At 40.7% G+C, this 16,020-nt stretch overlaps 1 protein-coding gene across 2 annotated transcripts in view; it reads left to right on the forward strand.

Annotated features, from left to right (window-relative positions):
• The window catches only part of OVA4 (Nucleotidylyl transferase superfamily protein), a 44,392-nt gene extending 33,116 nt beyond the window's left edge, over positions 1-11,276 (forward strand). The window contains exons 14-15 of one of the 2 annotated variants that reach the window (XM_059604511.2): positions 6,724-6,813; positions 10,746-11,276. In XM_059604511.2, coding sequence (XP_059460494.1) covers positions 6,724-6,813; positions 10,746-10,880 — 225 coding nt within the window. In that variant the 3' untranslated portion in view covers positions 10,881-11,276. The remainder of the gene's footprint in view (positions 1-6,723; positions 6,814-10,745) is intronic. The other variant, XM_059604512.2, reaches the window with a different exon arrangement.
• The last annotated feature ends 4,744 nt before the right edge of the window (positions 11,277-16,020 follow it).

A 16,020-nucleotide genomic window follows, 5' to 3' on the forward strand; every position in this document is an offset into this window, starting at 1 on the left:
ATGCGAAACTCAACTGACAACTCTTGACGGAAAAGAAACACGACGGTACTAAGCTAACAAGCTTCGCAAGGCACGGACAACTCATGACAAAGACTCAGGACTTGATGCTTCAATGTAGGAAGGGAAGGATGACCAAGACAACAAGGCCACTGAAGAGCTGAGGTTGACGACTGTAAAGCACGAGAGGAAAATGAAGGTTCAAGATCCAGGTAATACACGCCACCAACTTCATGCCCCATACCAATCATCCTCCTCATCTTGAGATCCTGAAAAATGCATAAAGAAGGGTAAAAATTGTCAAAACAATTAAGAGCTTTGGTAATTTACTAATGGATAACAAATTAAAAGGAAAACCAGGAACATGTAGAACAGACAACAACTCAAGATCTAGACTCAGATGTGTATGGCCAGAGCCGGCTACAGTGGAGAGAGAACCATTAGCTAGGGTGACAATGTGGGGTGTATCAACAGGATGATAATCAGAGAGAGAAGTGGACGAACTATTCATATGTTCATTGGTGCCAGGATCAATAATCCAGGGGTCACGAGTGGAGGATAAAAGACAATGAGATGCAGTACCTGATTGAGCAAGAGTAGTAGTGGAAGTGGAAGTAACCTGCTTATGAGCCAAGAATTGAGCATACTCATCTTTCAGAATGGAGATGAGATCATAATCTGGAGCAGGACTCGAACTAGTAGGTGGTCTAGAAATAGTAGGAGAATCCTTCATAGAAAAAGCCTGATTGACAAAATCAGACGGTTTGCCGTGCAAGTCTCAACAAAAATCCACAGAATGATGACTACGACCACAGTGAGTACATTTGTGAGGCTCACGACTACCAGTTCGACCACCGCCTCGAGAATCACGGCCGCCACGAAAACCACGACCACCACGGCGGCCACGATAACTACTAGAGCTGCCATGGGTAGTAACAAAAGCAGCGCACTCAGCAATACGCTCATAACTCAGCTAAGAGCCATGATCAGGAAGTGAGGGGAGATCAGAACCACCCAAAATCTGCACATGAACCTACTCAAACTCGAGTTTCAAACCAAGAAGAAACCGAATCACATCCACATCTTAACATTGCTTTTCCATTTTTTGCAGGTCCATAGACGGTGGTTGGTACAAGTTCCTCTCCTTACAGATGGCCACAACCTGATTGTAGTACTCATCCACTGTCTAAGTACCTTGTTCAAGCCCAAAATATTGTTTACACCTCATAAATCGGAGTGATATTTCCATTACTAGAATACATATGACTGAGATGATCCCAAATATCCTTGGCAGTAGGCAGATAGATGCATGAGGATCCAATGTGAGACTCAATATTGTTCAATATAAGAGAGATAATTTGATTATCTTCTTGTTCCCAAAGGCTAGGAGCAATGCCTTCAGGCATACCCGAAGTTAAATGAAGAAACAAGCCCTTGCCTTTCAGAAAAAACTTCAACAGACCGTGCCCAATAACTATAGTTCTTCCCATTTGGCTTCATGAGTTATTGGGGCATTAACTAAGGAAGTTCTCACGTTAATCAGCCATAATCTCAACAACAAAGAAGCCAAAGACTCCACCACAGAAATACAGCAGATAAGTAACTGTAACCCACCAAAAAAAACAAATGGAAAAAAAACCCATTGCAACAATGCTGGAAAAATGGCAAAAACCAGCTCAAACCAATGCCAATTAGTAAAATAATGAGAAAGAGAGAGAAACTAGTAGGAATACGGTTGAAAAAACCAAACAGGGAGCTTCGCTGGAGACTCGCTGGAGACGATCCAAACTCGTTGGGGATAGGCAGACCACGTTTGCAATACCAAAACCAGAAGCTAAACGAGACAGAAAATGTCTCCGGAGACCTACCGGAGGCTTGCCAGAGTCTTGTCGGAAACACGTTGAAACACGCCGGCGTTCATCAGACCTCACCGGCGATACCAACCACCACGGCTATAAACCCAAGCGACGACCACAAAGCAGCAACGTATTGAACATGCTGGCCACCACCACAGAACACGCCGGAAACCACCACAGAACAAGCCGGCAAGTCACCAACCACCATAGACACGCCGGGCACCATCTACCCCGAATCAAGATTCACGGGCATTAAGCCCACTTCTCAGACTTCCACGATCGGTAATACAAAGAGAAAAGGAAGAAAAAAAAAAAAAAATGAAGGGAGGAAGAAGCAGGGTGGGAAGAGATGTGTTAGTGGTTATGGCTTTGATACCATGTTATAGGGGTTTAGGGTTTGCATGAAAAGAGAATAGAAGAAAGGCTCAATATTCACGTAGCCTCCTTCCTCTCACACTATGGGTCTGTTTGGCAATAGGGATGTCCTAGACACTATTCACCATTTGACCGGTTGACCATCAACTTTGAAATTTCAGCCTCAAAATGTCACACGATTTTGACCATATTTCCCCTGCGCTCCATCCTTCACTTACTGTATTTTTTTCCTGAAAATCCCCAAAGCACTCCCCCCCGGCGCTCCATCCAATTCTTCATCTTCTTCTTCTTTCTTCTTCTTTCTTCTTCTTCTTCAGCTCCATTGCTCAAATCCCAAATGAACCTTTTAAAACCCCACAAATTCCCACTCAGTCCCTTCCTCTGTTTCCTTCTTGTATTCATTGCCAACACGCCGACTACTACCTCCGACTCTATGGTCGGTGACCGAAACTCAAACCCGAAGTCCTGTACACCCAGCACTGCAACGATGTCGTTCCCGAGTCCCCATTAGCCCCCAAAACCTCCTTCTTATCCTCGTCTATTAACACCTCCAATATCCTCTAGCTCAGCACCGGATTCTTCTCGGGTGGTGACCGGATTTTCAACCGAACCGCCACTGATACCCTGAGAACTCTCTCATTCATCTCCTACGATTTGCAGAAGACTGTCTCCGCGGCGGAGGCAGGAGAGGAACTCGGGCGCGGCGTCGTATTGGAAGAGGCAGTGGGCGGAGGAGGCGCTGTAGAGGGAGAGAGTGGAGGGACCATTGATGGCTGCGAGGAGACAGGAGTTGGGCTGGGCCTGGACCCAGCAGAGGTCCTGGATGTCGGGTTTCGATGCGGAGTCGGTCTTGAACCAGAGAAGCGGGGATTGGGCGCAGAAATCGAGGATGCAGATGTGTCCCTGGAGGTTGGCAGCGGCGAGGAGGAGATGGGACGATGAGGGCTCCATGGAGAGGAGGTCGCAGCGGATGGGGAGAGGAGTCTAGCGAACAGAGGTGACGAATGGCAAGAGGGAAATGGAGTTGGAGGGGCTGGGAGAGGGGAGGGGGATAGTGGAAATGAGCTGGAGAGAGCGGGAGTCGACGACGGATATGGAGCTGCCGGCGGTGAAGGCTAGGAGGCCCGAGGAGCTCAGGTCCGCCGATCCAAAGTTGTTGTGGCTCGGCGGCCCTGGGAGCGTGCAGTCCCACGAGTATAGGCCCGCTGCTCCGGCTGCTGCTGGTGCTCGTCTTGGGCTCGACATTGCCGCTTTTTTTGTCGCCGTCGCAATTCCGAGTGTACAGAGATCTCTCTGACGGTTGGGAGAGGTTTTTATTTTATTTTATTTGGTCTGACTTTTCCCTCCGGGGGAACTTCCGGTATGATCGCTGGGTTGTGTGTTCAACGGTTGGTTTTTTACTTTGGAAAATGCATTCGCTCAGACACAAGAGCGCTCGCTTTTACGAGTCGTGCGCTGGGATTTTTTTGGAGAAACAATTGTAGGGTAATACAGTAAATGCACGTCAGGGAAAGGAGCCACAATTTTGACTGAACAGTGTCTAGGCTGCGTGGGGCTTTTGCCAAACACCACCTATATATATATATATATATATATATATATATATATATATTGTAACTTTGAATACAAAGACCAAAATACCCATATAACATATTAACCCTAATACTCTCCTCTAACAGTTCTAAAAGCCTAAATGACATGTCATTTTGTGGCTGTTGGAGAACAGCATGTCTAGTAGTGTGCCAAACGACAGGTCATCAGTAATTTTTTTTTTTTTTTTGAGTTGGCATAATGGTTGATTTGTAGTATCCTTTTTCTTTCTTTCTTATTATTGTTATTGTATTTGTAATTTTCCTTGAGCCCACGTGGTGTGTGATGGAGCAATTTGTTTGGTTGGAGATCTTATTTGAAAATGTCAGAGACAAATGAGAAGAAAAGAGTAGAGAGTCAGGTAACCTCTCATAATGAAAATCCAACTCTCCAAATCATAACTGTAAAATTGGATGGGCTGAGCTATCTTTCTTTGTCACAATTCGCTCTTTTGTAATTTAAGAGTAGAGGGAAAATGTGACACTTGAATGGAAAAATTCAAGAACCAAAGCCAAATGATCTGACTTATGGTTGCATTTAATGCAACCGGAAATCAATTAGGGACATTTGTTTCTTTGTATGGAAAAAGATGTTTGGGATGTAATTGCCCAGGCAATTTCAAAATGGGGAATGTTGCACAAATTTATGACTTGAAGTGACAGATACAAGGACTAACCCAAGGTGACTAGTTAGTCATGGCTTATTTTCATAAACTCTATAGTTTGTGGCAGATGTTAGATCATTATCAGAACTTACAGAGTGTGCAGCAGATGTTGTCAAAATCAAGAAGATGATTGAGGAGGAACGTGTTTATGAATTTTTGGGTGGATTGCACTTTGAGTATGATCCTGTGCCAGTTCTGTTTTTGGGAAGGAACCTCTTCTGTCGTTGTGGGAGATATTTTCATATGTCTAAAATGAGGAGAGTCGTTGCAGCACAATGTTATCCCATTTCATAGCCTCAATTTGCTCTAGAAAGTGCATCTCAACACAGTTCGGAAGGTGATTTTGAGGTGGAGATGGTGGCAGAGTAGCTGATGCGACCTCATATTACAAGGAAAAATTATTTTGCAACTACTGTAATATTTTGCGGCATACTCAGGAGACTTACTGGAGACTTCATGGCCGTCCTACTCAAGGTCATGGGGGCCCGCACAGGTAGAGGAACCAGGCCTCAGGCCAATCGTACTTCCATGGTAGAGACAAATGTTTCCACACCAGATACTCAGCCTCCTTCTACTGATATGGGAAGCCTTAGCAGATAAGAGGTCGAAAGCTATAGATTTCACTGACGAGAACCATTAGAAAGCTATAGATTTGTCACGGAAACATCCCTATAGCAAGCAATATTGAATAACTCCAGAAGTCCTACCTTAAGGGACTGATCCCACACCATAGATCATGCCAAAACCGAATCTTGGAGCTATCTCTCACCTCAAATCTAGTATATCTCGAAAACCCCCCCCAACCCCTTTTAATATATTTCTAGAGCCCAACCCCATACGACCCATTAACTTCATTAGAACACCATCCACCCCATGAACTACAATATTTAAAGTCTACTACCAATCTCTGCCGAGCTTCTCATTGCACCATAATTACTTCCTCTGAAGAGCTTAGTTGAACTTAAGCAAATTTCAGACCCCTAAACCCCCCTTAGAAATTGGAGAACACACCTTGGATCAACTTATCAAATGAAATTTGAACTCTTTACCCATACCTGTCCACAAGAAATCTCACTACAACTTCTCAATGTGGTTGGCAATGCTAGCAGGGAGGAGGGAAAGAGATGAAATAAGTAATAACATTTGACAAGGTACTCTTAATCGAGGTAATCCAAACCTTGTTAGACAAGGACAACTGCTTTCAACCAGCCAAATGACTCGATCTTCTCAATAATGCCATCCCAAATAGATTTGGCCTTAAAAGGAGTTCTCAACGGAAGACCTAGATACTTCATAGGCAAAGAGGAAGCCTTGAATCCCAAGGTATAGGCCAGACTTTTTGCATTATCAACATTGCTGACAGGGACCAATTCTAATTTAGCCAATTAATCTTCAAACCAGAGACATCTTGTTTTCTATGACACTTTGAAAATAGTGTTCATTTTAATGATTATAGTAATATACTATAATAGATTGTATGGTCAGCTTGGGACTTTTTGTTTTTCGTGGTAGTGATTTTGTAATTAAATACTCATTTACACAAACTAATTAGCTGTAGTCTGATGCAGGACAATAAGCAATTTAAGAATAAAGCTTAGAGAACGAAGAGAATAAAGCCAAGAGAGGGAAGAAGCCTAGAGAAAAGCTTTAGAAAAGGGGGAGAAAACAGAAAAAAATTAAGGGAAGGGGAAGACAAATCCATGTCTCACAAATTTTCATTCATAATCAACTACTGAATGCAATAGAATCAATAAGCTTAAATAGACTACGTAAAACCCTAACCCTAACCCTAATCCTAGGGCAACGCCCATTTAATATACTACCGTAATTAAAATAAACATAAAATAAAAATAAAAAGATTAAATTAACCCTAACTAAAACCTAAATAAAATCAAGGTATTTAAAATATTGCTAAAACAAAATTAAAGGATTCACTAATTTATTGCTTTGGCCATTCCACATCATAGTCCTAGCACAAATGGCACATCTTCCCCCCTTAAGAATGGGGTGGAGTTGAGGTCATGGGCTGAATACTCATTAGGTGTGCATATTTACGTTACTTACCAGTCAACACAAAGTTTCATGCATTACAAGTTTGCTGTAAAGAATTGCTACTGCTTTTTAAAATTCTGACAATCATGTTGTAGTCATGCTTTTTTTATTTATTTTTTTATTGGGTCTCGTTATATTCAATCAAAAGCTTTTCTGTGAAACAATTTTTTTTTTTTTTTCTTTTTCCAGGAAGTTGCACAAGAATGTCAAAATATGAACTGGGGCACATTTAAGGTCCTTTTAGCAGATTCCTTGATTGATCATCTGCATCCCATCCAGGTTGCTCCTACTGATATGATATGGTGCTTGATAATTGATGTCTGCGTGCTATACCTTTTACTTGCATTACCTAAAAGTTCCTTTTTTGTTTTTTGATAAGTAATTCAATCTTATTAAAATGATAGAAGGGGTGCAACCCTAGTACATTGAAAGTATACTAGAGAAACTCCCTATTAAAGAGAAAAATAAGAACAAAAATCCAAAAATTCAGAAAAAATAGAAATACACGAACTATTATGCGCCACTATCCATGTATAAAGAGATTTGAACATGAAATTTGTTCGCTCTTCCACCGAAGTCTCGCGAGCTTCAAAGTTCCTTGCATTCCGCTCTCTCCATATGCTCCACTCAAGCACAAATGAGCCATCCTCCAATCTCTTAAAATGTTACGACTTCCCAATTGATCTTTCCAATTTGCCAACAACTCTATTACCCTTCTAAGCATGACCCATTTTATACCAAAAAGACGGAAAATTGAAGCCCATAATTCTCTTGCCACTTCACAATGAAGAAGAAGATGATCTAGGGACTTCCTACTCTTTTCACTTACAACATCAATCCACCGCTAAGACTTTCTTCTTTCTCAGGTTATCCAAAGACAATATCTTCCTTTTTCCCACCATCCACACAAAGAACGCCTCTCTCGAGTGAGCCTTAACTCTCCATATGCTCTTCCAAGGAAATTGGGAACCAACATGAATGGACACACATGATAGAAAGACCTTACTTCAAACTTCCACCACTGGGATGGGATCCAACATGTTATCCTCATCACCTTGTCTCAATCGGAGAGAGTATAATAGATCAAAGAATGAAGTAACCAAGTCTATCTCCCAATCCTATTCTGGTCTGATAAAAAAATATTCCACCAAAGATTTCCATTAAAAAACTGCATATGATCTGCCACGCACACCTTACAACGTGCAATATTAAACAATTCCAAAAACGTTACCTTCAAGCACTAGCTCCCACCTCCACAAATCATGCCAAAGCCTGATCTTGGTCCCATATCTCATTTCGTATCTAACAAATCTGGAAAAAACTCTCCACCCCCTCAAATATTTCCACACTCCCACTCCAAGGGATCCCCCGCTACCTCCTTAGAACTTCAACATCCACTTGTGTTATCATATTTGGATTCCATCACCAATTTCCACAAAGCCTCCCTCTCTATATAGCATAACGCTATAACTATTTCCCATGAGAACTCGATTAAAATAAATTAGATTTCTTACCCCCAAACCACCATTTAGCATCAAAGAAATAATTTTCGACCAATTGACTAAATGGAACTTAAACTCATCACCAATTCCACCCTACAAAAAGTCCCTTTGAAGTTTTTGGAATCCTTTTAGCCACACCAACAGGAATGGGGAAAATGGACAAATGGTAAGTAGGCAAATTGAAAAGAGAGCTTTTAATCAAAGTCAACTTGACTCCCTTTGACAAATAAAGCCTTTTCCACCAAGCCAAATGACATTCCATTTTTCCAACAATGCTGGTCCACATAGATGTAGTCTTATGCTGTGCTCCCAAAGGAAGACCCAAATACTTTATCAGCAAAAAAGCCACCCTACACCCAAAAATACTAGCCAAACCTTCTACATTGTCAACATCTCCAACATAAACTATCTCTATTTTATTTGAGTTAGCCTTTAACCCGAAACCGCGTTGAAACATAAGAAGAGAACACAAATGATGGAGTTGTTCACGATTAGCCTATCAAAGGTTCATCCGCAAACAAAAGATGAGACACTACAAGCTTTTCATTATTCCTTGACCCCACTGAAAACTTGATAGAAGGCCCTTATCCATTGTGGCAAACATCATCCTACTCAAAAGCCTCCATAACAATCACCAAGGATAGAGGAGATAAAGGATCCATTGTCTCAATCCACGAGAACTACTAAAGAATTCAGAGGGAGCATCATTAATAAAAATGGAGAACCGCACCTCAAAAATCCAATGACCTATCCAAGCTCTCAATTTCTTCCGAAAGCCACATCTCTTGAATAAATACAACAAAGTCTCTCAATTTACACAATACACTAGGTTCCCCTGATCTAATTTGACTTTCAAGACATTCGTTAGCTACCATAATTGATCTAGAATGTGTCTCTCCTTGATAAACGCATTCTGAGAGCTCAAAATAATCTTCTTCAACAACTTTTTCAACTTGTTCGCTAGTACCTTAGAGATGCTTTTATAAACACTACCCACTAGACTAATAGGATAGAAGTGCTTAATATCCACGGCACCGGCTTTCTTGGGTATAAGAGAAATAAAAGTTGCATTGATGCTTTTCTCAAACTTCTCTCGGCTATGAAATTCCTTCAATACGACCATGATAACCTCTTTAAAGATCTCCCTACAAGTTTGAAAAAATGTCAGGGCTCGGGCCTTATCACCATTTAGGGTTCTCACCACCTCATACACCTCACTCTCTTTAAAAGCTCTTTCTAACCAAAAACCCTCATGAGCACCAATTGAATTGAAAGAAAGGCCATCCAGTTTTGTCCTCCAATTGAGTTGTTCTGAGTAAAGCTGGTTGTAATATTGCACAATATGCTCCATTATTTCTAGAGTCTGAAGATATGGATCCATTAACAACTAAAGAACGCACGGTGTTATTTCTTTTGTTCGAATTTTCCACCCTATGAAAAAATTTAGTGTTCTTATCTCCCTCTCTCAATCGAAGAGCCCTTGACTTATGCGTCAAGCTCACTTCTTCATGAAGAATAAACCTCTCCAAGTCCCTAGAAATTTCTTCCTTTCTCAACCTTTCATCCTCAGTTAAGGGTCTTCCTTTTGCAATGATATCAAGCTCACATATACCATTCACTAGATCCTTTTTTTGCTTCTCAACATTGCCAAAATCTCTTCATTCCATTTTTTTCAAATCTGTTTTCAAGGCTCTCTACTTGCGTGCCAGCACAAAACTAGGGGATCCTTGAGAACTCAATGACCTCTACCATGTTTTCACTTGATCCACAAAGCCCTCTGACTTGAGCCACATATTCTCAAACTTAAAATATTGACTTCTCCTATTCGAAACCCCATAATTAAGCATCAACCGGAAATGATTTGGCAAGATTCCAGGGAGTCTTCTCCGAACGATATCAGAAAACTGTTCTTCAATCTATCAATGTTGGACTAACACTGAACATCACAATTATTGGACCACGTGAAGTTTCCACCTATAAGAGGGATGTCCATAAGATCCTGATTAAAGATGAAATGTAAAAATTCCTTTCAAAGCTGGGGAATGGTAGGTATTGCTTGATCTCTCACTTGGGTATTATATAACATTATAATCATCCCCAATACACCATGGCATCTCTCACTAGGTCATAAGCACAACCAATTCGTCCTAAAGCATTTTCCTGTCATTGTCGTCATTTTGACCATAAACACCCGTAAAAGCCCACTCAAAATTATTACTGAAACTTCGAAAAGATCATGCCACAGAAAACCTCCCCACAATCCTCAACGTTTTCGACCACCCTCCTATCCCACATCCCATCTCAACTTTAAATAACAGCAGTCATCATGTTGGCAATCCCACCGCCCATGCCCATGCGCCCTTGCTTATTTAGATCTGTCAAATATGTGCACCTTTTGGTCATTTACTTGCGTGCTGACTTTATTTGTATTATTTGTGTACTCTGTGTGTTCCTCTTTTTTTTTTTGGCTTTGCATTTGGATCACTATTTAACATTTTTCTTATGAAAAAAAAAAAAAAAATTTCTGCCCAAGACATGACTTTTTTTATCTGACCATTTCATTAATTGCCCTGTTTCTGCTAACAACGCTGGTGATTCTTTTCTATTCTTCTTCTTTTTCTATGTCGAAGATTACCAATTTGTTTGGCACTTTTGATGTTACGAGTAACTATGGTGTTCACATAATCAATGGCGTTTGAACTTCTACAGATTCGCTACGAGGAAATAATATCTGATTCAGCTTATTTGGATAGAGTCTTGGCAGAAGGTTCTAAAAGAGCTGCAGATATAGCAGATGCTACTCTCAATAATGTCTACCAGGCTATGGGATTCTTGCGGAGATGAGCAAAATTGATGCTGCAAGAAAAGTTCTTGCTAAATGATGAGTAATACAGAAACCTAGATTTAAGTTTTGGATGATACATGATTGTGAACAATTTTTTTGAAGTAAATCTCTAAGCATATTCTTTGAGTGAAAATAAAATGTTACATGAGGGCCCCACAAATTTTTGATGTAGTTACCTCTACTTCTCTTGTCCTATTGATGCACGTATGCATTCCTGGCGCTTCTAAGAATCAGGTAGTTTTAGGTTTTATTTTGTCTAATCTTTTAGAATTACCAACTCGTATTTGTTGTGTAATGGAAATTTTGATGTTATAATTATCAACTAGGTTTTGCTTTTCCATTTGTCATATTTACTCAGTCAGCCCGACAACAAATAGCATATTGTCGTTTGTCTCTCCTCTGAAATCATGTAGCATGAAGCAATAGCTTTGTCACTAGCCCATTTGACACCTTTCTTTTTTGTGTGGCCTCAGTCTGTATGATAGTTTGCTTTGCTTGTGATTTTTTATTTCATGAAAACAAATTCACTTCTTTTTGATTGTATTTCCTTTTAAGCATTTAAAGAGATTTGGTCTTGCGACCTAAGAAAAATCTTAGCCACATTTGTGCTATATCACCTAGTTAGTCTACGTCATGTGGCGCATCAACGCCACATGATGTTACTAGGTTGTGCTTGATACCATAATTATGTCAGTCAGATACGATATATATATATATATATATATATATATATATATATATATATATATATATATATATATATATCTATGGCATAATTTTGTATTATAGTTATAATATCTTGTAATTAATAGGTAGATTTTAGTTGCCTTATTTGTTCTCCTAGATTGCTGTAATCGCCGAGATACAGCTTGTAATTAGCTAGACAATTCCTATACAATATGAGAAACCCTCACATTGAGAGGTATTCAATACAATTGACATGGTATCAGAGCCTAAATCATCTAAATTAGGGTTGTGATTCGAGTTTTTTGAGTTGGGTCGAGACTGTGCTATTGGTCTCTTTGGCTGTCAGTAACTTCAGGGGAAGTTGTCGATAATTCTGGTGAGGGTTCCAAACTGCTATTCGGCAGTTTCTGTTGAAGTTAAGGAATTTATTCTTACTGGAATTTCTTCTTAGTGGCTGTTGGCAGACTCTGTGGAGGTTGTCGATAGGTCCTGTGGTTGCTATTCCTTGCCAGAGCAGTCTTGGAGTGGATGTCGGTGATTTCTGGAGGATTTGGGGCTGCCGGCGATTTCTGGAGGAGGTGGGCTGTCGGCTTTGATCTCGCTCTTGTCGGTGAAGTTCTCATAGCCGATATTGTCATGTGGCTTGTTTTTGAGCGTGGAGTGTGGAGCTATTTTTGGTGCGGTGAGCGTGGAGCGTGGTTTAGGGCTTGCTATTTGGACTGTCGGCTGTTTCTGGTTGGTGCGGTGAGCGTGGTTTAGGGCTTGCTGGGTGGGTTGAAGTTTGGATTTGGGCTTGCTGTTTGGTGCGGTCAGCAATCAGCAAATTAGGATTGCTGTTTGGCTTGCTTGGACTTGGGCTTGTTGGGCTTGGGCTTGGTTGCTGTTTGGGTTGCTATTCTGGTGTGTTGCTGGTTACTGTTTGGTGCTGTTTGACTTGAGTGGACTTGGGCTTGCTGTTCAACAAATCTGGTGGGCCTGTTACTCCTTTATCAGGTTTTATAATTTCTAATTCTTTGATTTCATCATGTCTTCTAGTGAAACTTTTGGGATCTGTTTTACTGGAAAAAATTATTCTGCTTGAGAATTCCTGTTTCAATTGTTTGTTATGGGAAAAGAGTTGTGGGGCCATATAGACGGTAGTGATCCAGCTCCTACGGAGACTAAGGAGTTGGCTAAATGGAGGGTCAAGGATGCACGTGTGAAGCCCTGGATCTTAGGGTCTGTTGATCCTCTTATTGTGTTCAATCTGAGTCCTTTTAAGACTGCGAAGACCATGTGGGAGTATTTGCTGAAGGTTTATCACTAGGACAATACTGCACGCCGTTTTCAGTTGGAATATGAGATTGCTAGTTACACTTAAGGCAATCTCTCCATTCCGGAGTATTTTTCTGGTTTTCAGAATTTATGGGGAGAATTTTCTGATATGGTTTATGCGAAGGTACATACTGCATCTCTTTCTATTGTTCAGGCTGTTCATGGAGAGATCAATTCCTGATGAAATTACGCTCTGAATTTGAGGTTACTCGCTCAAATTTAACGAACCGGGATCCTTCTCCTTCTTTGGAAGTTTGTTTTGGAGAATTACTTCGCGAGGAGCAACGTCTTCTCACACAGGCTATGTTCCAGCAAGATATCAACCCGAATCCAGAGCCTATGCAGCCTATGGGAAAGGGAAGGGTAATGATATGCGCAAGGTCCAGTGTTTCAGCTGCAAAGAGTATTGTCATATTGCCACCAACTATCTTTCAACTACTGTAAGAAACAGGGTCACTTTATTAAAGAATTTCTCACTCGGCCTCAGAATCGTCAAGCTACCGCCTATCAGGCTGCAGTGAACACCTCTTCTGCTCTAGTGATGTCCTCAGCTTCCTCTTCTACGGCCGGATCAACTGTTCTTACTCTTGAAATGGTCCAACAAATGATTATGTCAACCTTTTCCGCCTTAGGGCTCCAAGGTAATGGTACTATTTCGTATAAGTCTTGGCTTATTGATTTTACTGCATCCAATCATACGACTAGATCGTCTGATACACTTTGCAATGTTCGTCCATATCATGGTTCATCCCATATTCAAGTAACTAATGGGAGTCATTTAGCTATTAATGAAGTAGAAGATATCAATTATTTATTCAGAGATGTTTATGTATCTCTTGGACTTTCTAATAGTCTTATTTCAGTTGGTCAGTTAGTTGAAAAAAACTATGATGTCCATTTCTTTCGTGATGGTTGTCTTGTGCAGGATCAGGTGTCAGGGAAGATAATTGCGAAGGGCCTAAAGTTGGCAGACTATTTCCACTGCATTTTTCAATTTCTAGTTGTTTATCTTTGGCTTGTATGACAGTTAACACTCCGAACGAAGTATGGCACAAACGTTTGGGTCATTCGAACTCTGTTATTCTGTCTCATACGTTAAATTCTGATTTGTTAGGCAATAAAGAACGAGTTCTAAAAATTTGTCATTTGACTGTTTTGTATGCAAACTTGGTAAGAGTAAGACTCCATTTTCTTCTCATGGTAGTCGTGTTGCAAAATGCTTTGATATTGTGCGTAGTGATGTTTGGGGCATTTTTCCTGTAATTTCTCATGCTCAATATAAATATCTTGTGACATTCATAGATGATTTTAGTCGGTATATTTGGGTCTATTTTCTTCGGGCCAAATTTGAGGTCCTGTCTGTTTTTCAAACCTTTGTAGCATATATTGAGAACCAATTTTCTACAGGTATTAAGATTTTGAGGTTTGATTCTGGTGGAGAATACATGTCCCACGAGTTTCAAGATTTCTTACACTAAAAAGGAATTGTCTCTCAGCGCTCTTGTCGTTATACTCAGCAAAATGAGGTGGCGGAACGAAAGAACCGACATCTCTTGGACGTTGTTTGCACCTTATTGCTTGAGTCCTCTGTTCCTTCTAAATTCTTGGTTGAGGCATTATCTATTGCAGTTTACTTAATTAATAGACTGTCCTCTCAGGTCTTGAATTTTGATTCTCCTTATTATCGTTTGTATCATCAGCATCCTAGCTATCTTAATCTGCATACTTTTAGATGTGTTTGTTTTGTTCATTTACCTCCTCATGAACGTCACAAACTTTCAGCTCAGTCTGTTAAATGTGCCTTTATAGGTTATAGTCTTTTTCACAAAGGTTATGTTTACTATGATCCTTGTTCTAACAAATTTCGTATATCTCGTAACAAATTTCGTATATCTCGTAATGTTGTTTTCTTTGAGAATCAATGTTTCTTTTTTACACATGTTGTGTCATTACCTGAGATTAGTATTCTACCTTGTTTTGATGAATTACCTCCTCTGCCTGAACGGTTCAAACCTAGAATTGTGTATACTCGATGTCTACCGACTTTGCCCTTTCCCGAGATTGACCCTTCATTTGAAAGTGTTTTGACAACTTCCCCTCAAATTGACCCGCCATCTAAGACATTGCCTGAGTCTGGTTCTCGACGATTTGCCCGAGTATCACACCCTCCTGATCGGTATGGTTTTTCTCACACTTCTTTTAATGCCACTTTGTCTTCTATTTCCATTCCTACATGCTTTTCCGAGGCTGTTAAATATGAATGTTGGCGGAAAGTGATGCATGATGAACTTCAGGCTCTCCAGGACAGTCATACATGGGACGTGGTTCCTTGCCCCTCTAATGTTATTTCTATTGCCGCCTCCCAAGGCTGGCCACTTCACTAGATGGACGTCAAAAATGCTTTCCTTCATGGTGATCTCAAAGAGGATATTTACATGACTCCTCTGGGTTTGTTTTCTTCTCCATCTGCTGCTGTGTGTAAGTTAAAGCGGTCTCTCTATGGCTTAAAACATGCTCCCCGGGCATGGTTTGAAAAATTCAGGTCTACGCTGCTTCGCTTCTCCTTTGTCCAAAGCCAATATGACTCCTCTTTGTTCCTTTGCAAGACTCCGACTGGTTTCGTTCTTTTACTTTATGTGGATGATATTGTCATTGCTGACACTGACTCCAATTTGATTGGCCATTTCAAGCAGAATCTTCAGGCTTCTTTTCATATGAAAGACCTTGGTCCTCTTACGTACTTTTTGGGGTTGGAGGTGCACACCGATTCTTCAGGTATATTCTTGAATCAACACAAATATACACAGGACTTGATTAGCCTGGTTGGTCTTCAAGATTCTTCTTTGGTGGATACCCCTATGGAAGTTAATGTGAAATATCGAAGTGAGGAGGGTGATCTTCTTTCTGATCCTACGGTGTTCCAATAGTTGGTAGGCAGCTTGAACTATTTGATTATTACTCGACCTGATATTTCCTTCGCTGTCCAGCAGGTTAGCCGGTTTATGCAAACTTCGCACCATCTTCATTGAGCTGCAGTTCGCCGTATCATTCGCTATCTTTGGGACCTGGCCGTAGGTTGTTCTTTCCAACCGGCTCTCCTTTTCGCCTTGTTGCTTATAGTGATGCGGATTGGGCAGG

Source organism: Corylus avellana, chromosome 9 (assembly GCF_965113065.1).
Source record: "Corylus avellana chromosome 9, dhCorAvel1.hap1.2, whole genome shotgun sequence".
In the NCBI taxonomy this organism is placed as follows: Eukaryota; Viridiplantae; Streptophyta; class Magnoliopsida; order Fagales; family Betulaceae; genus Corylus; species Corylus avellana.